The sequence below is a fragment of the Stegastes partitus genome, unplaced genomic scaffold, assembly GCF_000690725.1.
Source record: "Stegastes partitus isolate 25-593 unplaced genomic scaffold, Stegastes_partitus-1.0.2 Scaffold201, whole genome shotgun sequence".
Taxonomy (NCBI): Eukaryota; Metazoa; Chordata; class Actinopteri; family Pomacentridae; genus Stegastes; species Stegastes partitus.
The window spans coordinates 259,233-282,540 of record NW_007577932.1 but is presented as its reverse complement, the minus strand read 5'-3'; the positions used below and the strand labels follow the sequence as shown (position 1 = coordinate 282,540).

The following is a 23,308-nucleotide window of genomic DNA, read 5'->3' as shown; positions in this document are numbered from 1 at the left end:
AATTGCCACATGAGTTACAACTTTCTAACTGGCTCATTCGTTTCCAGGCACCAAAAACATTGAGATCGGTGTGGATGATGACGGCTTCATATTTTTGGGCTACGAGGCAACAGAGATGAACGACGAGAGCAAGTTCCTCTGGAACAAAAACTACACAGAGCCCATTGGTGCTGGAAGGGTGAGAGCAGAAACCAAGAAGAACAGGTAGGTTGATCATGTGCAGCCTATGGGGTGTGTCAGGAAAGTTCCAGGACTGATATCACAAAAGATATATTTCAAACCCAAACTACAAACTACGAGTTTTCCCCTTCAGACGATCAACCAGCACGTCCACAAAGAGATCCTGCGGCGTTTGCGTTGTTCAGTGTGCGAGAAGAGGCGAGAGTCGTGGCTGCTTCACCATGACAATGTGTCTGCTCACAATGCCCTGAACATCTGACAGTTCCTGACTGAGAAGAACATCTCTGTGCTGGATCAACCTCCCTACTCACCACACCTGGCTCCATGGGATGTTTTCCTCTTCCCCAAGCTCAAGGGGGTCATCAAGGGGACCCGTTTTGAAGACGTGGACGACATCAAGATGGCTGTGATGACTGAGCTGTGGAGGATCCCAGAAGAATCCTTCCTGGAGTGCATGGCGGCGTGGTGGAGAAGGCTGGGAAAGTGGGTTAGACTCCAGGGGGATTACTTGGAAGGGGAAAACTTGTAGTTTGGATTTGACATATATCTTTTGTGACACCAGTGCTGAAGCATTTCTGACACACCTCGTATCATGTATACACTCTCCAACTGTGAAGATATCAGACTGTTAATGAACCAAAGTGTTTAACATTTGTAATACATCTGGTTTTATACTGTGTGGAAGTATCAAACTCCTTAATTTCTACCTGTCAATCCCACTCAAACTTAAAAAAAATCCCATCTTTTCTGTTCAGTCCCAGCAACAATCAAAAGGTTTCAAACTGACCAAGACTGTGGACGGAGAAAACGTCCTAAGACAAGTTAATTCTGGGATTCACTCCGTGTACTCGCTTGCCAGCTCCCGCATCCTATTTATTTGTAGCATGGAAAACAGTCATTTGTTACAATAATGCTCAGCTGGCAGAAAGGAATTACGGTATACATTTTAAACAGTGACAGCACAAAACAGCACTTTCAGCACCTTGCACTGCTGGGTGGGCAGATAAACAAGTCGCTCTGTAAATGTATCTGTCTGTTTTTCAATTTGCCAATCAGGTCAGTCCTCACCTTCACAGACCCCTCTGAGAAGGATCTGGGCCTCTACACAGTGGAGATGAGCGACAACCCCAACCTGTCGTCCAGCTACGATTTCACTGCTGAAGGTAAACCGTGTAAAGAAGCACAGTAAAACACAGCAGCAGGTTCATGTCAGGAGACTGTCTCGCCCAATTCTAAGCTTCACTTTAGCCACAACGGAAAAACAAAGCAGTTCAGCTCTATTGTTTCTTGTGTTATTGAGGAAGCTGACAGCAGCAGGAATATACAGAGCCTTTTAATTTTAAGGGCTATCAGGCTTTTCTCTCAAGCAAGTAATTGTAAACCTCAGAGCAGCTCCCTCAAGGTCACTTGTTCAACTAAGCATATGTTCTCAATCCAGTTTCCTGCTTAAAAATCAAGCTTTGCCAGCCATTGTTCTACCCGCTGGTACTTTTTTGCAATGTCATTGTACTACAGAATGTGTGTCCTGATCAAAGTATGATTAACCTTCATTTTCTGTTTTACTTTTTGCAGATCTGGATCGACTCAAAGAACTCAGCTGGCAAGTCAGAAATCCCCGTATGTACCGCTAAGACCTCGTAGTGTTGAAGTGAAGTGCTCAGATGAGATTTTACATTATCAGCTTGGACATGCTGTTTTTTGCTGTCCATTCTCATGCATATTGTACCTGAACAGTCGTGTTTGACACCGGTGGCAGTATTTCTACATGGATTGTGACTCCATCTGCCTTCCCGTTGCCAGTGATAGCATTGAAGTCCGGCTGGCAGGTGGAGGTTTCTGAGAAAGGCAGCGTGCGTCTTTGGCTTCAAACTGAGAGTCTGAGCAACGCCGCTGAGCTCCGTCTCATCTTCAATGACCGGGAAATCTCCAGCACTCCGGTAAGAACCGCTGCGCTGGTTATCCTGCTTTACTGCAGTTTAGAAAACTGAGAAGGTCACGCAGTCTGTCAGCGTTAGAGGATTTTACAACCACTGTCGCTGCTCTTCATGTGGTTAAGGGGTTTTGGGGGGAAAAAAAGGATCCAACAACAGTTTGCTTCCTGAGCTGCTGACTTCAAGGTTGCTCCGCTGAGGGTAGAGCAACAGTTTATATCATCGGTACAAGGTAGAATAGTTTGGCCAGTCATCATCAGGTTAATTAGTGCATGAAAAATTCAGTCTGGCGCTCAGCATAAATGTGTAAACAGAGCGTCCTTGTGACCCTGTCAAATAAGGCAATGTCTACATGGGAGTTATGGCCTTAGTGTCACCGTAAGTCATGAGCAATGGTTTTCATGGATTTGTGCCAGTATTTTAGAGGACAGTAGAGTTAAAACAAACCTGCATTTTTCCTTTTTGAGAGATTTTTCACCAGCTCACAGGCCTGAATAATAAAACTTCACCCATTAGACTTCATCTTTTTAATTATCCTGTGACTGGTCTTTGTTAGGACTTCCTGCAGGTCCTGCCCCAAAGGTTGGGAACCTCTGCTACAAAGCTTTTATTTCCACATGGAATCAATTACGTTACACTAATCTGGGTGTGATTTAAAGTTAGAAATCCAAAAGGAAGCCAGTATTTTAGTCCAAACATGCTTTTTCACGCCAAATGTTGACAAATCGGATTCATATCTTCCATTTCTGTTATACGTATTCACAGATAAATTTCAAAATAGTGACATCAAATTCAGCAGGAATTCCAGATCTCATGAGGCCCTGCACGGTTTACGTAACAAGCATGCGTCTGTGTTTATGGCGAGTCACTGTGAATCCAAAACAGCAATTAGTGTTTTAACAAACATCCTGTCAGGCAGGAAATTGAGGCGGCTGCCAGCAAAGATGAAGAGCAGGTGTTCAAGGCCGCAGAAAGGTCTGGCAACTGAGCTAATTTTACAACGTCTGGAAGACAGGAAGAGCAACTGAGGTGAAGGTGGAGAAGGAGCTCACATCTGGTAAATGTGTCACTTTTGGTTAGATGCCAAAGAAAACCTCGAGTGAAGCAAGTGAGCAATTTGGGCATCTTTCTTCAAGCAAAACGTTATTCAGAGTCGTAAATCAGCAGTCTGTCATCACCTTATTTTAGCTCTGTTACTAGGTGAAATGACTTCTTGAAATTGAAAGCAGCAGACGTGTTAAATATATTGACACACGCTAAGAACAAGTATTTACGGCACCATTTGCACGAGTCGTGTAGGAATGTCTGTCCTTATATTTAATATGCGGTTCACACGTTTCAAAAATAACCTCTCACAGGAGCTATTTGCGAAGAGAGAGAAAAAAAAAAAAAAAGCAATCTCATAAACATTCTTACTCTATAACAGACAAAATAATGGAACGCTATAGCAACAAGGAACGAGGAAAATAGATGCGCAGTGATTTCATCAGCCATTTTAAAGTGCAGTTTGAACTCGGATGACCTAAAATAAAGAAGCAGAAATCATCAAGGAGCATTACCTGAATGTGAACAAACTTCCTTATCGCTGATATATGTTGCGACACCGCGCTCAAAATAATCTGTTCCGCCGTCGAGGTTATTGAACCATGCATCAGCGTGTCCACAGAGAGAAATGCGGGTACAACGCCGTGTATTTATTGTGGTTTCGCAACGCTGTCGGTCGCGTTTAGTATGTCTGGGTTGGCTTGTGTTTGGGTGAGGCACGTATCTGCTTTATATTCAGCCGCTTCCAGTCATCGCCTGTATTTCATTTTCATTTATTCCATTATTTCCTGATATCAGAGTTCTCATCTGAACAGTACTGATTACACATTATTTCTAAATGATCACAGCTGAGGTTTGCGAATTCAAAAGCCATTTAGCTGATTAGCACCCTTAGGCTTGCCATACATCACAAATCACATCCACCACTGAGGCCTATCAACATGCAAGGCGTACACTTATCTTGATGAACATAAAAGCCGTGAAAATTAGCTCAAAGACTGTTTCCCCTGTGTGTCTGTTTGTTTCTGTGTGTTTGTGTTTGCAAGTGTTAGAATATTTAATCTACAACGCACACATATCATTTCAAACACTTCAGGCACTAATTCATGATATGTTCTCCGTGTACGAGGAACCGTCGTCTATACGGTAGATTGCAAGTCGTGCATCCGCCCGCCTCCTGGGGATCATTTGTCTGCACACGAGCTGATGTGAACTAGATGTGTGGCAACATTTGTTTGCTCTTCTGCAGCACCGTAAGATCAACTTCGACAAGGCCAAAGGTCTGGTGGAGATACTGTTTGATCAGCTCTCGCCGGAGGATAAGGGCTCGTACACCGCCCAGCTGAGGGACGGCCGCGCCAAGAACCAGTTCACTTTGGTCTTTGTGGATCAAAGTAAGTAATTCATTCACCTGCCACAGAGTTGTCGTATTACCTGCATGATACACAGGGAAAGACTAATTTAGGGAAGCAACAAAGAGGCCCACAAACAAGGAACAGAAAATTAGACATGTCATATAATAAATAAGTGATAAACACACTACTTAAAAAAACATGTAGCCTATTCTAACATGTACACCTTGTGAATACATATCACACAATAACAAGAACCTGTTTGTACTATTGAAAGATCCTCTCATACGCTCCCATTCCACATGTTTTTGGTTTAAAAAAAAAAAAAGATTATGCACAGATCATGGACGTGATTAGGTTGAAAAAATAAAATAAAAATTGGATGCTGGTAATAAAGACAAATGCTTTCTGTGATCAGAAAAGGTGGCATTAACCTCTACACACTGATCTTTTTTTTTTTCTTTGCAAAAACAAGTAAAAGCTTGACAGTATTTTGTTCATTGGACTCTTACGGTAAAACAGTGTGCAGCACATATTGATCCCCCCAGTATGTGCCCTTGTAGATAAGGGAGGAAGCTATTGTTTTGCCATGTATGTACTCTTATTAGAAAGTAGGATACTAGTGTTGTGCTACTGGAATTTTAAAATTGCCTTAACCCTTTGCATTGTTAGGCTTTGTGCTTTCCAACTTGTTTGAGACGGGCAGATGCCTTTCAAAATAAAGCAGCAGAATTTTCACTCGATTATGTATAAATATGATAGAAAAACTTTTCTGTGATGTTAAATCTGCATTTAATCAAAGATCTTCTTGATTTCAATTTCATCAGTGTTTCTACAGCATAGAGAGGATCTTATTCTTATATTTTGGTAACTTTTATGTACCTATTTCACCTCTAATCCATGTCTTCTGTTGCCTAGAAAGAATCCTACTTTATTAATGTGGGCCTGTCTAAACACAAAAATGTTGAATCTAGAAGTTTTGCATTTAATTAGAGCTTCTGTTTACATTTAGAAGCTCTATCAATAAAGATATATATTATTTTGTATAAATTGCTGTATAAATGCAACTTCAGCTCAACCTTCATGTGTACTTTAGGTGCTTCAGATTGCTTCTGAATTAACCATCTTATGGGACAGCAGCTTACAATCAGCTCCCACCTGACCCCCTGTGGGATTTGCTTGTTGTTTGGGTTCATTTTGCATTCAGTCTCATATCGATTGTGTCTCTGTCAGAGTTCCGCCAGACTCTGGCCTTGGCTGATGCAAAACGACGCGACCATCAGAGAAAGTCCGGTGAGGAAACTTCCAACATCAAAAACATACATTAAAATGGAACCAAAGCAAATGATCAAAGCCCCGCAGCATTAGTCGATACCAGTGGATGTTCTTTGAGCATTCACCTACTATTACCAAAACCTGAGGTGCACTACTGTGTTACACAGTGAGTGAGTGGTGCTTCATTGCCTTAAAAGACTCCTTTATCTCATTTTAAGGTGAAGAGTTTACACTGAATAGTCGCAAAAGCTTTTGATAATCTTGTATAATTTTTTGTCTCGTTCAAACCTCTTGAAACTAAAGAGCCACATAAAGAAAGGAATGAACCTTCCTGTGCTACTGAACTCTGTGTTTTCCTCACCTGAGTGCTGGGATGTGATAACATGAAGCTATACAACATTTTTGTGCGTGGAGGCCAATGTCCCAGTGCCCGCTGGTGCAAGTAGACTATCTCCCACCAGGTTCACGATTTAAAGTCCATGTGAGCCTCCAGGTTCACGGAGCACATTCTGTCCATTACAAGCAGAATGCTGTGATGCAAAAAGAGACACGATGCAATGTTTGCTACCTGTATGCTGATTCAAATCATCCCACGGCTCTCATTGCAGACAGCTGTCACTCTCAGCACTCGGGTTCATCACTCAGTCTGAATCTGACTTGATCATTTTCGTTATAAATATGAATATGCTTTGTTTGTTCTGAATAAATAACTGTCTTACGGTCACTGTTTCTAAGGCTCAGTACAGAATGATAATCATTTGCTTTGTTTTCCAAGGACCTTATTTCCAGGAATTCTTGTCGTGGAGTGTAAACGAGGATTGTGAATTAATTATAAAATGCAAGGTATTTTTTTTACATTTTATGTAATAAACTTCCTAATGGCAGTAAGACGACTAACGTACCATCGCATTCAATATTACTGTTATTAATGTGAATTAATGTAGTTTTGCTAATAGAAATAATAAAACTAAGTTAAAATATTCCAGGAAATGAGATACTTTTCGTTATTACATTTAAGTTTCTGTTATATCTTGTAAAGACAGGTGTCAATAACAAACAACATAAGACACACAACATATGCCACAAACTCAAAATAAACTGTAAAACGCTAAATAAAATTTCAATAACATAATCATGTAAAACTTTAACCCCATAAACAACCTAAATGACACCTTAACATAAACCAAGAGCAATCTGAATCATAAAAACGGCCAACTAAGACAAACCCAAGCAGCAAAAAGACGACTGTGTCCTCTTTCACTCTGTGCTGCTTTACAGGTGTTGTATATCTCTTCTCACACAGGTTACAAACACAAACAAGGACACATCTCTCAAGTGGTTTAAGGAAGGCACAGCGGTGACACAGTTTGTTTATGATCAATCATCGGGGGTCAGCACGCTCACCATCCCACAGGTACGCAAAAAAGAATTCAGCCCTGTTCTGTTTTCAGATAAGAGCCCGGGCATGCGTGAATCAGCATTCATAAGTAGTAGCTGGTGTAGAGAGCAAAAAGGAGATAAACACAGTGACAGACAGTTGATTTTTATAGGATTAAGTCGAGACAAGTTTTACTTTGAGATTCTCCCAGCTTCACCTTGAAACGTGTTTTAAGGTTAAACGCGGCCGAGGAAAGCTTAGAAATGAAAGATCAGATTAAGTGGTTGGGTGTTCTCCATATCAAGTCATTAATTTGAAGAGTTATGAATGTGTTGCATTTTAATACGATTTTTCCTCAGGTGACAAAGAAAGAGTCGGGCTCATACCGAGCTGCTGTGTCGGATGGGAGAGGAGAGGATGTGAGCACCTTGGAGCTACTGGATGACGGTGAGACACGACCTCCTATCCACACACAGGACGTCTGCGCATTACAACACATTTTGCACCTATTTGATAGATGTGTGTGCTTTTTCTTTCCTGCTTTTAACAAGGTCTAACAGCAAAATAAAGCACAGTTATTTTTATGTTTTTTACAGAGTATGACAAGCTTCTCCAGCAGCTGAGCAGACAGTGTGGTGAGTCACACAAATTCAGAACAACCTTTGTGAAATGTGCCAGTGACTTGTTTTGTTTTGTTTTTTTATATCTGGTGACAATAAAATACCTGAAAGCCGTGTTGATTAACTATGATGTGTCAGAATATTAATGTGTTGAGCTCCCGAGATGAGAAACACTTTGTTTTAAAAACGCTAAGAAACCTGAAATATATGCAAAGTGTGGCATTAAATAATCAAGGACCCCGGCCTCTCTGCAGCTTTGTCGGCCAGCCCGCTGAGGATTCAGAGCACCGCCGAAGGTTTCAAGCTCTACTGCTCACTCAAATACTATATAAGCTTCCTGAAGACCAGCTGGCAGTTCAAGTGAGTCCACACCTCTGTGACCTAACATCCTATGTGTAGCCGCTGCCAAGGAGGAAGTATATGAAGTTAACTTAAATTCTGTGAGAGAACAAGCCGCAGGCGAGGGGCATTTGTTTTCATCTTCAGCACCATGCGGATCTAGGACTGTGATCACATTGTTTACTACGAGTCAAAGAGGTGCAACTCTGTAAATGTCAAGCAAAAAGACAGGAAGATGTACATCATGCCGCTGAACCCTTTAACTGTCACAAGCACGAAAACTGGCTGATCGATGAAGATGCGCTCACACAGCTGCAGTTAAAGCACATGTACACAGCATAGACCGTGAAAAGAAGCTACGCCTACTGCACATGCACACACACACATCCCATTATGTTAACAGTGATGGATTGTAAGCATATCTATCTACTTTTTTTTTTCGACTTTTGGTCGAACAAAACAGGTGTCGCTTCGGGCTGTGGGTAACTGTGAAAGTATTTCTCACTATTCTCTAAATTTTTACAATCAATCAACTACCTGATTAGCAGATTAATAAAACAAGTGATTGGTTTTAACCCTGCACAGAAAAGTTAAATGCTTACTTAAGTGACATTTTCAGGATTTCTAATGGAGTGTTTTTACATTGTGGTGTGAGTACTTTTACTGAAGTGCATATTAATTTACTGCAACATTTCTTCATATTGTGGTAAAGAGTGGCGCTCCTTTAGTAATATATAATACTCCTACTAATACAAACAAAGTAGAGCTTTGGTGTCTGTTTCACTTCTGGATAGTGAAGCTCCTGGTTCATCCTACATGTTTATTATAATCAGTTAAACATTATACTCTGCAACCAATGTCTGTAAAAGCTTAAATTGTAAAGGAGAACCTAAAATTTTCAAGGAAACCAAATATTGATGCATAATGATGAACAAATAATAACCCTGAGTGTTTAGGTTGGAACAGGCAACAGATTGTTTTTTAACTCAGGCTTATAGCACCACCTTCTGGAGTGTTTAGGAATAGCCACTGCAAAAGAGAGAACTGTGAGAAGCAGACTGACAATGTTTTAAAACCCTGGATGAACAGTAGTGTGTCAGTCCAGTCAATTTTCTGTTTTAATTTTCTTTACCTTAATAACATTCTTTTTTTGTTGGACACAGAGCACTTACTTAGCCAAATTACTTGATATTTGATCAATGATAAGTACCAGGAGCGGTTTAACTGTAATGCATAGTTTACCATCTCTAGGACTAAGGTCAGTACACTGATCAAGGCCAAAAGCTAAACTGTGCACCAAACACGCATGACTTTGTGAAGGATCTGCCACACACAAATAGGTTCATTGTTTACCTGAGTTTCTATCTATATCATACACGACTGTATAAAAACAGTATATCTGTGCTCTTAGGGAGAAGAGGATCGACCAGGAGGGCAGGGCAAGGCCTGGCAGCAGCATGCAGAATGTGTGGGTTGAAATCGTAAACCCAACAGAGAGCGATAAAGGCAAATACACCCTGGAGATGTTTGATGGCAAAGAGACACACAAACGGTTTCTTGACCTGACGGAAAAAGGTGTGTTTACATGTCCTGTTGGTTTAAAGGATCTCGCCTGAAACAACATGATAGAAGGTTGTTTCCTCAGTTTTCATCGTCTTTATTATTATCACTTTCAGTCTTTGCTGACATCATGGTGGAGCACCAGAGGTTGAAGTAAGTGCTGCAACATATACATTAGAGGAGGCATGGTGTGCTGTGTCACTAACAGAGAAGAGGAGAGGAGTCAGAGGTAACATACTGTTTTGGAAAAAACCTACACAAGGGTTGTTTTGCTTGAAAACTGTTCCCTGAAAAACACCTCAGCAGAGTTTCCGATACCTGACACCGTACAGTGTTGTATTGATTTGAGCCTTTGTTTTCATTCCTCAGGCAACTGGCCATTGCTGAGAGAAGTAAGTCACAGGTTATGTGTTGATCGTAAAATATGTTTGTTCTCGGCAAAGAATAAAAGATTCAGCTGTGGGTGTTGGCAGAGTCATTGTTGGTTTGTTTTCTTTTGTTTCAGAGCGGGCCAAAGTGACAAAGGGTCTTCCTGATGTCGTAGCCATCATGGAGGGCAAGGTACGCCATTGTCAGGGATCAGCTGTGGTCACAGACTGTTAATTCTTGCAGATTGGACCCTCAGTGTGTTCCATCATTTTATATTTTCTTGCCTCCACTCTTTAGTCTCTTTGCCTGACGTGCTTCATTGACGGCGAACCATCCCCAGAGATCTTCTGGCTTCGTAACGACAGGGAGATCGTTGACCAGACCCATTTTACCATCACTAAGGAGCCCAAGTGCAGCACAATCACTGTCCACAACGTCAGAATGGATGATTCTGGAAAGTACAGCATCTTTGTGCGTAACCAGTATGGTTCTGAAACGGTGGATGTGACGGTGAGCGTTTACAAGTACGGGGAGAAGCCTCCAGCTAACGCTGTGGAGATGGGTTAACACTGCAAATTCTATCAGAAATTACGTTTTTTGCAGGGATGTTATGCTTTAGCTTGGAGATTTTACAAGTATAGATGTTTCTTTCCTAAAACAAGACTATGTAACTTGGAAAAATAAATAATTAAATTCCCCTCACACACGAAAAGCCCTACAGACTTACTTAGCATGGTGCAGTAGCTTTTACTTTACACAAGCTAAAATGTTAGCTGATTAGCTTACATCATCAAATATTAGCTACTACTATAGCTAACCATACACAGCCTGGTGTTAGCCCACATTAGCTTACACCAGGGTGTCCAGTCCTGGTCCTCGAGGGCCACGGTCCTGCACGTTTTAGATGTTTCCCTGTTCCAACACAGCTGATTCAAACGATCAGGATCGTTATCAGGCTTCTGCAGAGCTTGATGATCAGCTGATCATTTGAATCAGGTGTGTTGGAAGAGGGAAACATCTAAAACGTGCAGGACCGTGGCCCTCGAGGACCAGGATTGGACACCCCTGGCTTACACCACCATAGTGAGGCCTACTATTATAGTAGCCAATGTTAACAATCATGTTAGCATTAGCTGAAAACACATTAATTAGCTAAACTAAGTTCAGATATCCATTTATAACTGGCATTACTCAGCCAATTTGCTGACTCAAACGCTTCTCTTTTGAATTTTCTTTATCTGTGCTACTGTTCTGTTTAATTTATATTTATATAGCATTAAACATAACATAAGTCACCCCAGGACACTTTACATGTTCAGGTCAATACCCGACAGGATGTTACTGCTGCACTGCATCTTATCATTTAGCCACTTATGGCCACAGTGGCATCGTCCGACAATAGTTATGTGGTCTCGCTTTAAGTGCTTTTGTGAGTGCACAAACTGCATAACCCTCGGCTTCTGGAATGTGCTTTTGGTGAAACAGGTGTGTCGTTTGTTTGTGTGTGTTCTGAATAAAGCAGTTTCAAGTTTTCTCTGGTGCATTATTCTTGTGAGAACTCCTATATCTTTACATTCTTATTCGGCAAACATTATGATCAATTATTAAATACAGACAACAGAATACTTTGTGTAAGACTTTGCAATGAGTAGTTTTGTGTCTTTCGCTTTAAAAGCAAATAGTCCGCAGAGTCATTGACCCCACTGCTGTCCGCCACTTTGTAAGGCACGTTCACATTTGCAGGTTTAGAGATGCAGGAAAGGCTGCAGACGTGCACAAAGTTAAGTTTGGATGAAAATACATGTGTATTAAATCAATTTTGCATTTTCTGATGTTAATCCTGCATCCTGAAATTCTTCTGAGGAATGTGGACAGTAAATGAAGATCTGACCATTTTATGTTCCCTCTGCATCCGATCATTAATCACAAATAACTATGGAAACATGTAAATATGCATTTTACGTATGAAAGACACAAAATTTTTGCCCATATTTTATGAAACATGTACCTAAACTTGCCATCTATCTTTGGTGGCAGTTGAGGTTTGGCCAAGCAGGTGTAAGTGAACTCCAGGTTGTTCAAACAGAAGTTATTACTTCAGAGGAGTTTGTTACTCATTAGACATTGTACCAGGACCCTCGCGTTATAAAAAGGTGTGGGGGCATATTCACATTCTCCACATTGTGTTGAGCTTCACACAGCTGTCAAAGCCTTCAGCCACCTTGGTAAAGGAGAACCCAGACCCTCTCGGAAACATGGACTTCAGTGGAACATGGCAGGTCTACGCTCAGGAGAACTACGAGCAGTTCCTCAGGGCTATGGGTAAGAAATGGGTTGATATGTGAAGGAAAACTAGTTTGTCTGATAGATTCGGCTTCACCAACCACACAAGACAACATGGTTCTGTCATCCAGAGAGTCATCAGTCTTTACTTATAAGCTTTACGGTGCATGAAAAACGTGTGTTTTGCTCCACAGAACTCCCAGAAGATGTCATCAAGATGGCCAAGGACATCAAGCCAATTACTGAAATCAAGCAGTCTGGAAATGACTTTGTTATCACCTCCAAGACCCCTGGGAAGTCTGTGACCAACTCCTTTACCATCGGCAAGGAGGCTGACATCACCACCATGGACGGCAAGAAGCTTAAGGTCACTAATCCTCATTTGCCTTTCATTTTGCAAGAACCGTAAGATGCAAAACTGCTTTAAAGCACAACTGTGTAACTTTTGTTATGCAGTCCTGTGATGCTGTGTCACACTCATAGACTAGAGTCAAAGTGCTACTGGTGATAATAACTGGCATGACTGGATTTTATATATGTTAGTGTTTGTTTAGAGGGATTCATTCTATATTGTCTTTCTCTAATCCCACAGTGCATTGTCAACATGGAAGGAAGCAAAATGGTGTGCAAAACTGGCAAGTTCTGCCACATCCAGGAGCTCAAGGGAGGAGAGATGATTGAGGTACAGTGCATCTTACCAGAGCTCAGTTTTGCATAAACGGGCATATCTAGATCCAACAAAATAAGCCTAAAAAGTATTTCTTTATCTCATGCATGCACATTGAGATGTTTTTTTTCTCTCTTTCCCTTTTCAGACTTTGACCATGGGCTCAACAACTCTTGTCAGGAAGAGCAAAAAGATGTAAACTTGACAGTGAAGAAACCAATGTCTATTTAAATAAAAAATGAAAAAAAGTTGCCTAAAAAGTGCTGTTTGTGTCATCTTTCTGAAAATGCCTGTGCACCGTTCTCTTTGTGATACATACACCTAACATTCAGGATTAAAGATATATAGTATGAAACAGATCAGTGCGAGGAGAGGTCAGGTCAAAGTATTGTAACTGTGGTGTATTGAGAAACCTACATGGTGGTGCATGTGTATACTTCTGTTGTTGTGGGGACATTCCACAGTCACACCTCCTTTTTGGGAATAAAAAGCAAATCCTGATTACATAAATTACGATGGTTTAAGAGAAAGACTTGGTTTACGTTTTGGATCAGGTTCGGATAAAGCTGCGGTAAGAGTTACGGTTAAAGTAAATGAATGTACGTCAACGTAATGTCCTCTGAAGTCACGAAAATAGGCCTCCGTATGTGTGTGTGTGTGTGTGCGTGCAGTACGTCTTCGTGGCCGTAGAGCTTTGCGCATGCGCAGAGCGAACATAATACTCTGACCACGTAGCTAGTGTCAGCTGCAGCAGAGCATCAAGGTTTGTGACAAATAGCTGCAATAAACGAATTCACGGCCTCCAAGCTGTAGCTAACGGGCCGCGGAAAATGGCGAGGTACCTGAGGCCTCCTAACACGTCTCTTTTCGTTAGAAACATCGCCGACGAGTCCAGGTATGTTTTCATTTCCAACCCCTGCTGGCGTGTGTGCAAGCATGGTCAAGCTAACGTGATGCTAGTTAATTAGCAAACAGCAGTTTCCCCCAAAATAGCGAACTGACGTCAGCGCTACCAGCGAGTCCACTGAGAGCGGATTTATTTTTTTAGTTATTTAATAAGCTAAAGTAGCTCCAGATAACCGTTAACAGCTGTCATTTAACACATTTCCTCCTACGGGGTTTGCTAATACCTTCCAGACAGGTAGCTGAAAGGACTGTTGTAGCAGAAGGTAACGTTACTCCAGTAAAGCCTTCATGGTTACACAGTGAACTAGTGTTCTTGTCTTACTGCTTTATTTTAAGTACGTGTGTGCAAAATTGTGGACAACAGGGTCTCTCTTTTTTAACAGTCTATTTAAATTAATTTACTAGTAAATTAATAATGCCGTGGTTACCATTTGCTATAAGCTGTCACGTCCCATCTCCAAACAAGTCGAGCTACAAAAGCTAGTAGCAGGTTAGCACATGATTGGATCTAACAGTTATTCATATGTAATTGCAAACTGATGAATAAAACATCGCAGGGGAGGCCAAAACAAAACTTTGAAACTAAGCAAGTTTGCTGATAACTATAATGTTTACTTATTGAGCTCTTGTCAAAACTGAAGTAACAGGTAAACCCAAGTAACTGATGATAGTGTAATTTTAAGTATAAAAACCAATACAGTATTGGAAAAGGTTAAAATATTTTTGACTGATGTTGCTGTGGGCTGTCATTACCTGGTACCCACGCTGTTGTGTGCTATTCTCATTGAACAGTAACCTGTAAAGCAGGGGTGTCCAATCCTGGTCCTCGAGGGCCACAGTCCTGCATGTTTTAGATGTTTCCCTCTTCCAACACACCTGATTCAAATGCTCAGGATGGTTATTAGGCTTCTGCAGAGCTTGATGATGAGCTGATCACTGGAATCAGGTGTGTTGGAAGAGGGAAACATCTAAAACATGCAGGATTGTGGCCCTCGAGGACCAGGATTGGAGACCCCTGCTGTAAAATGGTACATTCCAATCCATGACACACCCTATTAGTGTTTTTAAGACGTTTTAACAGACCCAACTTAGACTTTCAGAAGTTAAACTAGAACTCATACAGTGTTAATAAAGGTTGCCTGCATCACACATTTTTTTCCCTCCTGTACTTCACCTGTGGTATCTATCGAGACATGCAGATATGCTTCAGATTTATGTGTAATTTGTGACGCTTACCCCTGAAATACAGCGGAAGTGAATGAAATCTTGTCTACTTAATGTATTAAAAACTCAAACTTGTCTCTCGAGATGTGTTACCCTTATTACGCTTGATAATCCAGAGCCCTCTGTGTGAATAGTTTTCACTTGAACAACTGTCTGGTAAGAAAAATAGTCTCTTAGCAGTTAAATCGGCAGTTTTTAGAGCTTTAATCACCAACATATGAGAGACAGCACTTAATTAAGTTCTTCAGAGTTAAATTTTTAATACAGTTAATACATTTATACTACTTGTAGGATAACTAACAAACCTGTAATTTCCCCACTTTTGTAAAACAGACGATGCATGCCATTTCTGGCTTTTACGGCTGCGATGAATGTGTGAAGTTGACGTTGGCTGGCTGGGTTTTTTATTTGCACAATTTCACCTTAATTCTTAAGATGAGGAAACTTCCTATGAAGTGGGAGGATAACAAGACTTGTCTGCTTCTAATTTTTTGTGATATGCTGTGCTGGCACCAGCTCTTGTGTATACCCTGCACACTGGACTCCAGCCAAATTCACATGGTAGCCAGTAGAATAAATGTGCTTATTTCATGACACTTTAGGCCAGAGGATTTGCGACGTGAGTTTGGTCGTTATGGGCCTATTGTAGATGTCTACATTCCACTTGACTTCTATACACGGCGGCCAAGAGGATTTGCTTACATTCAATATCCTTTATTCTTTTAATTTTGATTTGGAAATGGTGTGTTCGCTTAGGGGATTGTAAAGCATTCAATCTGAACTTTTGGTTGCTGTGGGTTCAGTGACACTTGACCTGACGTTTATTCATTCGGTGAAGTATCATGTCGTGTTTATCCCTTTGCATGGGAATGCTTCTGTAATTGTGTTTTTCATGTTATTTGATATCTCTAGCACTATACCTATTCCTAACCAATATTTCTTCTGTTGTTGCCTCAGAATGGTAAAGATACAGTTCTGGAGACCCCACACCAAAGAAAGTTGAAAGGCGGTTGTAGAGTAGATTCAAGCCAAAGACACCCAGGCGACAAGCAATAGTGGAATTTGGAAAATAAAGAGAAAGCGAAAGCATGAAGATACAAAGAGGACAAAAAAGAGAGCACCCAGGCTTCCATTTGTCTGCCAAAGGGAGGAAAAGTGTTTATTGGGCAAAGACAAGCAGGAAACCTCAAGTTCTTCTGCCAAGACAGTAAAGATCAAGCTGAAGGTCAAAGGTCAAGCATGTTAAAGGTAACAAGAGAAACTTTTTGTATCCTACCAAATTTGATCACCATCAATATTTGTCTTGTCTTCACAATCTGAAATCACAAATGGGACAACTTATTCAGTTTTATGTTTCATAATTGCCGTTGGTATCACTGAAGACAATCCACCATAAATTTGCTACAATATGCCAAACCAATGATTTATTAGAAACTTTTTTCAGTTTTAAATTGTTACCTGAAATAACAGATTTCTCACCTCACTGATCTAATAGCTGTGTGTGTGTTTGGATTTGGAGCTTTCAACCTGTGTTGCAGGTTGTTTTTTTTTTCTTGCTTGTTGTGCATGTGTGCAGTTGTCTGTCCCACTTTTCAAATTTCAAAACAAAGGGCCTTAACAAATCCAGCATGTTTGAAGATGTCCGGGATGCAGAAGACGCTCTTCACAACCTTGATCGTAAATGGGTCTGCGGGCGCCAGATCGAGATCCAGTTCGCCCAGGGAGACCGCAAGAGTATGAACATCTGACACATTGCCTTTGAGCATAAACCTCATACAGCACTGTGTGTGAAAAGTGTACCTAATGTTTTGATCTAAATTTGTTCATCAAGCCCCAAACCAGATGAAGGCCAAGGAGCGCCATTCCCCTCGCAGCTTCTCCCGCTACGATGACGAACGGGATGGCCGCAGAAGACGCTCCCGGAGCCGGAGTTACGACCGCCGCAGGTCCCGGAGCCCCTCTTTTGAGCGACGCCCTCGGAGATCTGAAAGCCCCAGAGAGTGAGTGGTTGACACCTTTTACACCTGAAGACCGCAACCATCAGTTTATCAGGAAACCTTTTGTAGTTTTACACTATATTTAATTAGGTGATTTAAAATGCGTGTATTGAGTTTAATAAAAACGCCCCTCGTAGTGTTTTTAAGAAGTTGTAAGAGATGCAACTCAAATTTTAATATGTATCACAAAACAAACAAAATGAGTTGTTTTTGTTAAGCTGAATTTAAATGTGTAAACTCTAATCATTTATTTGAAAAGTGTAGTCTGTAGAGTTGGTCCGACTCTTCTCATCTGCAGCTGTGTGTGCTATAGAAGAGGAGCTGCTACAGGCTCACTCATTACAATATGTTCACAGGGTTTATGTGTCATATTATCATATTGGAAAATCATGCATGTTTTATTTCAGGTGTGATTTGATAAGCTCACACAATTTAGTTGATTAAAATTTGGGTCATATTGTGTTGGTTACTTATTCCTTTTGGTATAATCAGGAAGTTGTGCTCTGCTTTATTACACACAGCAACAGTACTCGTTGTCCTATCACGGTGGTGCGTCCAAGTTATACAGTAACTCAGTAAAGCTGTTTCTTGTTCCTTCAACAGGTCGAGGTCCTACAGTCGACATCGACGGAGCAGAAGCCACGAAAATGACAAGTAGGCTGAGCTGCATCTTCCGGTATTGCAGTGATGACTAACATTTCACTGTGCCCACTCTGAGCATTAATAATGTTCATCTTACCAGGTACAAAGCTCCGACCCGCGACCACCACAGGACACACCACGAACCAGGTTCACGTAGTCGTTCCACTTCCCGCTCCCCTTCACCATCCAGATCAAGACCCAAAGGCAAAAAGAGCCCGTCCCGGTCACACAGCCCGGCCGAAGACTTCCACCCGACCTCCAGCTCTCAAAAACAGCCCGTGGGGAGATCTCCATCCCGTTCCTACTCTAGATCCATGTCTCGGTCACGCTCTCGCTCCAGGTCCTGGGCTGGACGCAAGTCTGGAGGCCACTGACTCGCTTGTTCCCCCCCCAAGCGCTCCGTTTGTGTCTGTCTAAGGATGTTTCTGTATAACTTTCGACTATAACTACAGTGTATTGCTCACTGCTTGCATTTATCACCTCATTAAGGAGGAATCTGTTGCCAAGGGAATGAGAGCAGCAAGAGCTAAGAATTTTTTTTAAACGTGGTGTAAAAGGTTTTTCTGAAATGAATCGTTGAAGCACAGTTGATACCAGGAAGTGAGGGAAACTCTCCCTCATTTCAGGGTTAACAGATTTTTCACTAAACCTGCTTTGTGAAACAGACACCAGAGGATTTTTTTTTTGTACATCTGCAACGTTGGGTGCTGAAAGACAATAACAGTAGCTTTGGCTTTACCAATGATATTTTTGTATTTTAAGTTACATTCATAACATGTCATGTGTCTCAGTTTGGTTCTAGTGTATTATGTAAACAAATATTAAAGTAATAAGCTTAAGTCCCTAACTTACCAGTATTTACTACATGCCCTGGCCTTATGTGCTTGGTTTCAGCAGGTTAACAGTACACTAGAGTAGCTGTAATTACTGTGGCTATGGGTGATATACTGAATGTAGTTAGTTGGTTCCCAAGATGATTACCAGTATTTTGTTTGTGAGAATGTGTTCGAGATGAACGGCAATCAATTTACATGTCCTTTGTTTAGTGAGTGAAACCAAGTCCAGGTCACCCTCAGTAATGTTACCTTTGTTTAACTGTTTTCCTTTGTCAATAAAGAAAGAAGTTCTCACCATGTTGTTATTTTTAAAATTAACACCTAAAGCATACTCTGACTTTGGTAACATAGCAATGATCATTATAACAGTTGCTCTGAGCACCAACACGTATTCAAACACAGACAAGAAGTAGGGGGGAAGGGGAAGGGATTTATTTTTCTTTTTTTTTTTGTAAAACTTTGTCATCAATTCATAGAATGTATTCTTATACATATATATTTTTTAAATACCAATTCATACCAATTTTAAACAGGGCACATTTCTTAATATTCGGTGACATATCAGAGGGACAAATTAACAGCCAATTTTTAAGAGTTTCAAATTTAGAACGAGGAGACTTTGCCATGCACGACTCAATCTGGGCAAGAAAGAAAGAAAGAAAGGTTTACATGAAGAACCAAGAGAAGGCAGTACTTAAACAGCACAGAGCCAAAATCAGCTGTCAGTTGGCGGAAGAACAACTGAGAAATGAAAGTGGCTCTGATGGAAACATTTGGTCAAATTTGGTAAATTGCCATCTGATGGATATTGTCAGTTTCAGCATGAGTTTTAACTTAGGCACAAAGTTTGTCAACTTAAGATTAAAAGCATCACGCTTACAGACTGTAAGCACATTCATAAATCCTTACATATGCAAGTCTCCCAAAATCCAATTGATATTTTGTTGCAGTTTTACTTATTTTGCACTTAGCATCTTTCACCCTACACTGCATAATACAAAACAATAAAAAACATGTGCAAGATCTCTGGAAAGATTACAGTGCAGGGGGTTTTGACAAATGCTATAGGCAGATTTTTTTAACAAAAATATTCTTCAGTATTGAAGTTAAGACATGTCCTTAGCATGTCTTATACATTCAGTGTTATTACTAAAAATACTTTTGTCGGACAGGCCTCAAACTTGGCCTGCAAATGTACATATGCTACAAGTACTTTATACATTTCATTATTTACATGGCTCTTTAACATACTAACAAGCTCTCATACTTTGTTTTGTCGTCTTTACGCTGGCCATGAACAGCTCCAATTCTGCAAAGGGAAAGCAAAAAGAGCCTCAATAGAGGATTGAATCACAAAAATAGAGAATCCATAGGAAGATAGTCAATTGCGCCTCCATCATTTCAATAGCATCCTGGCCTGTAACTTACAAAAAAAAAAAAAGTTTGATTGCAGTGCAAGAGGGTAAACAATAGGCAGAGGCAAGGGGCAGCAAGTGTCTGTTGATTATGGGATGGTCAGCCATTGAGACCTATTTTGTAAACACAAACACCAGCCTCCTGCCTCATGTTGAGCCCCTTGGGCTACTTCACTTCAGAAACCTTCCTCAGCTCTGTCTCACCTTGCGCATGAATGCACGCAGCCAACAGGACCATGTCATGTGACTTAGCAAGAAAGTGAAACTCCACAGTCCCACATGTAAGCCAGGCCCTCTTCCGCATGTTAAAGCTGCTGCACTGCCCTGAAGAGACAGAGGCTGAGGAACAATAACAGTACTGAGTGGAACAGATGAACATTTAGGCAACCCGGGGGACATCAACCCATTCACCACTCGGGCTGGCAAGGTTTAAGTGGCAGTGGCAACAATGCCAACCACACAGATGTCCAAAATAAAAAAGGAAATACAGCAAAACATTGCTTTGGTTACACACAGCACTTCATACATCTTTCAACCACAACAAAAAAGGACTTGTACAAAATAATGCTATGATAGAGTGTTGCGGACCTTAGACACACCCAACTCCTATAGTGCATGTGCGCACAGCGCAATAAAAAAGGATACAGGAGTTGGGGGTCCAAGGCCTGTGTGCCATGGTCTCTTACTACCCTTTGTTTGAGGTTATACTTTCGACCTGTACTCACCAACTACAGCTCAACTCCAGTAAAATAGCTTTTTTTTCCCTGCAGAATTGCAATTGAGTGCATTTTCCATCTCAAACAAAGAATGAGATACAAATACGAAAAGAAATCGGGCCCTTGTCAAAAAATGCTACAAATGTGAACTTGCTTTAGCACCTGAAGGTTTAGAGGTGACTCCAAAGGATCCTCATAGATCCTATGTAAATGAAAAGGCATGTCTGTCCACAGAAATGGACTGTAAAAGTGATGGGAATTAACCTGACCTATACTACACCCTTGTTTGGGTTAAAAGTGCACTCAATCTGCCTCTTGACAGCCAACATTAAAAAGAACAAAACAAAACACAAATACAAAGGATATCCAGTTTGTCATTAGTCACAGAAACTAACTCTACTGAAGGCATAACCGACCAGCAAGGCTGCAAGGCTGTAATATTTTAAAATATTGATTTTAAAATGGATGTTAAACATTACCAGCAAAACATTGCTGCAAATACCCACTAACCCTCAAAGAGGTCAGCCTAAAAAACAGCTAAAAGTATTACAGCACTGAGGCGTTCCTGGTGGGTGGGTGCCTCAACAGAGTCCCAGTCCATGCATTGGCTTTTCTTTTTTTTTTTTTTGAAACGATCAAGTGTGGGTATCCCTCTCAGGCCTGCACCTTCAGAAGGCTCTTGAGCTGAAAGGCCATCATCTCCCTGTTGTCACAGGAGCCTAATGGGAAAGACACCCAGTGGCTGGGGGGTTTGGGCAACACGCTGGGCGAGGGTGGCTCGCTAAACTTAGGCCCTGCATAGCTCGGGCTGCCCTGGGTAGCCAGGAGCGTGTTGAGGTGAGACACTGCACCCTCCCAGTTCTGATCATAGTTGGTGGCAAAACGGACAGAAGCATTCTTCTCTGCAGACGCGGCCTGCCGCGCCTCTGGAGACCTGTGGTAAGCAGCGCCTTTGTCACTCCGACGGTGGCCATGGTGGTGAAGGCCCCCTGCCCCTCCTGCAGATGCTGCTGCTGTTGTTGCTCCGTTCTGGTCACGGCTTCTCTGCTTAGCCCTGCCAAGGTGATGGTTCTTCTTGGGCAAAGGGCGCTCAGGGTGGGAAACTGGAATGTTGTACCTCTCTCCACCTCCCATATTGCTTCTGCACTACGTGTCACCTACAAGAGGAGAATACAGTATTACACTGCAAGTCTGGTAAGATATTGTGATCTGCTCCGTGGTTTTCTATTTACTGGCAGGGTAAACTGCTCACCGCCCACCGTGCACACACGTCTCAATAAAAACAAGGACGAGGGCTACGTGCAGGAACAGCAGACGGGCTGTGCAGTGTCGCCCCTCCCCCACACAAATCCAGAGCAAAACAGCCCCAGCTCACCTCTTTGTTGTCAGAAAATCGACGAAGCAGAGATCTCTCTTCAATCTTCCACCTCCGATCGGGTCCCAGGTCCTCGAAGTAGTTTTCTCTCTACTTCTCGCTGCACTTTTATGTCCAGCAAGGTCTGAGGTTTTCATGTGCCAATGAGCGTTGTTTTCTCGTGAAGCCGAGCTGAACATCAATTCACCTCGGCGCACGATGCTCCAAGAAGTCGATGGCCTTTCGGGTGCAGAGAAATGTCAGTGAGACGAGCAAAACAGACCAAACCCAAACGTCAAAAGCCTTCAAATGCGTTCTCGTCATCTAAACAAAGCACTAATGCGCTTCTCCGCGAGTGCTTTTCAGAGTGCGTCATCACCACAAATCAATAATCGACCATCAATTAGCTGATCGTCCATTCATTGCATTATGACAATTACGTTGTTTACCAACTGTACAATTCTGGCGATTATCACAATTCAACGTTACATAAGCAAACTGCGACATGTTATCCCACTTTTGTTTGTGCGGCTCAGGCTTCATACAGCAAGTGCTCGACAGAAAAAAACTCATAATTTTTTTTTAAAAAATCGATGTATGGGATTTTCATAAACGACCCCAAGTACTGACAGAAAAAATAACGCCTTCATAATATGGGTCACTCTTACTTTGGCACCGAACCAAAACAAAGAAACTGAACTTCAATATGGCGACGAGGCACAAAACTGCGTCTCTTACCGACTTCTTCAGGCTTTTGGTGGTTGAAAGCCCTTCGTCAGAATAGTATGTGGTTTAGTCTGTGAAATCCCTCGGCGGACTATGTAGGAAGTACAGGTAGCTATATTTCCCACTAATCCGTCACCTTCGATGTTTATGCGGCGTTCACAGCGGCCGTAACACCCTCCACTTCTCCCTCCCGACTCTGAATTGCAACAAAATGGAATCTACAGCACAGATATGTAGTCCGTTCGCCGTCACGATCTGACCAATCACGCATCGAGCAGGAACCCAGCGACCAATCAGCGACGACTCACACAGACGCATTCACCCCCTGTTGCCAGACCGGTGACGTCAATGGCTGGCCCTCCTCTCCTGTCCTTTGTTGGAACTCGGGTATTTCCTGAGAGAAGTGGGGGAAATAACAAGAAACAAACCACTTTCCATCACTGAAAACCTCACGTTTTCGAGCTGTATCGCGTAGGAAATCGCTCCACCGATGC

At 41.7% G+C, this 23,308-nt stretch overlaps 4 protein-coding genes across 5 annotated transcripts in view; 3 read left to right on the top strand and 1 right to left on the bottom strand.

Moving 5' to 3' along the window:
* The window catches only part of myom3 (myomesin 3), a 70,848-nt gene extending 60,211 nt beyond the window's left edge, over positions 1-10,637 (top strand). Inside the window, exons 22-37 of the mRNA XM_008280598.1 lie at positions 48-204; positions 1,237-1,343; positions 1,753-1,797; positions 1,981-2,117; positions 4,405-4,549; positions 5,741-5,800; positions 6,558-6,625; positions 7,086-7,196; positions 7,520-7,607; positions 7,757-7,795; positions 8,035-8,140; positions 9,531-9,694; positions 9,796-9,832; positions 10,049-10,071; positions 10,185-10,240; positions 10,346-10,637. Of these exons, the coding sequence (XP_008278820.1) occupies positions 48-204; positions 1,237-1,343; positions 1,753-1,797; positions 1,981-2,117; positions 4,405-4,549; positions 5,741-5,800; positions 6,558-6,625; positions 7,086-7,196; positions 7,520-7,607; positions 7,757-7,795; positions 8,035-8,140; positions 9,531-9,694; positions 9,796-9,832; positions 10,049-10,071; positions 10,185-10,240; positions 10,346-10,615 (1,613 nt within the window). The 3' untranslated portion in view covers positions 10,616-10,637. The remainder of the gene's footprint in view (positions 1-47; positions 205-1,236; positions 1,344-1,752; positions 1,798-1,980; positions 2,118-4,404; positions 4,550-5,740; positions 5,801-6,557; positions 6,626-7,085; positions 7,197-7,519; positions 7,608-7,756; positions 7,796-8,034; positions 8,141-9,530; positions 9,695-9,795; positions 9,833-10,048; positions 10,072-10,184; positions 10,241-10,345) is intronic.
* Positions 10,638-12,201: 1,564 nt separating this feature from the next.
* fabp10a (fatty acid binding protein 10a, liver basic) lies at positions 12,202-13,256 on the top strand. The gene is made up of 4 exons (XM_008280597.1): positions 12,202-12,370; positions 12,526-12,698; positions 12,924-13,013; positions 13,147-13,256. Exons 1-4 carry the CDS (start codon positions 12,304-12,306, stop codon positions 13,195-13,197), a joined length of 381 nt encoding a protein of 126 aa, XP_008278819.1. The 5' UTR covers positions 12,202-12,303; the 3' UTR covers positions 13,198-13,256.
* A 449-nt stretch (positions 13,257-13,705) lies between these two features.
* Positions 13,706-19,273, top strand: srsf10a (serine and arginine rich splicing factor 10a). 2 transcript variants are annotated; one of them, XM_008280595.1, is made up of 6 exons: positions 13,706-13,893; positions 16,086-16,376; positions 16,739-16,862; positions 16,960-17,128; positions 17,729-17,779; positions 17,868-19,273. In XM_008280595.1, the coding sequence occupies exons 2-6, from the start codon at positions 16,368-16,370 to the stop codon at positions 18,139-18,141; spliced, it is 627 nt and encodes a 208-aa protein (XP_008278817.1). In that variant the 5' UTR covers positions 13,706-13,893; positions 16,086-16,367; the 3' UTR covers positions 18,142-19,273. The 2 variants fall into 2 exon arrangements, with proteins under 2 accessions (XP_008278817.1, XP_008278815.1); XM_008280593.1 differs by lacking the exon at positions 16,086-16,376 and adding an exon at positions 15,731-15,835 and having other exon boundaries at positions 16,759-16,862.
* Positions 19,014-23,020, bottom strand: pnrc2 (proline-rich nuclear receptor coactivator 2). Its single transcript, XM_008280596.1, has 3 exons — positions 22,827-23,020; positions 22,110-22,328; positions 19,014-21,891 (listed from the first exon to the last, which is right to left on the bottom strand). Exon 3 carries the CDS (start codon positions 21,866-21,868, stop codon positions 21,389-21,391), a length of 480 nt encoding a protein of 159 aa, XP_008278818.1. The 5' UTR covers positions 21,869-21,891; positions 22,110-22,328; positions 22,827-23,020; the 3' UTR covers positions 19,014-21,388.
* Positions 23,021-23,308: the final 288 nt, after the last annotated feature.

Bases quoted from the DNA above. Each gene is read 5' to 3' on its own strand.
- fabp10a (XM_008280597.1), top strand. From the start codon at position 12,304: ATGGACTTCAGTGGAACATGGCAGGTCTACGCTCAGGAGAACTACGAG. The intron at 12,371-12,525 runs GTAAGAAATGGG...TTTGCTCCACAG, and splicing joins GCAGTTCCTCAGGGCTATGG to AACTCCCAGAAGATGTCATC. The intron at 13,014-13,146 runs GTACAGTGCATC...TTCCCTTTTCAG, and splicing joins AGGGAGGAGAGATGATTGAG to ACTTTGACCATGGGCTCAAC.
- pnrc2 (XM_008280596.1), bottom strand. From the start codon at position 21,868: ATGGGAGGTGGAGAGAGGTACAACATTCCAGTTTCCCACCCTGAGCGC.
- srsf10a (XM_008280593.1), top strand. From the start codon at position 13,829: ATGGCGAGGTACCTGAGGCCTCCTAACACGTCTCTTTTCGTTAGAAAC. The intron at 15,836-16,758 runs ATATCCTTTATT...CAAATCCAGCAT, and splicing joins AGAGGATTTGCTTACATTCA to GTTTGAAGATGTCCGGGATG. The intron at 17,780-17,867 runs GTAGGCTGAGCT...TCATCTTACCAG, and splicing joins AGAAGCCACGAAAATGACAA to GTACAAAGCTCCGACCCGCG.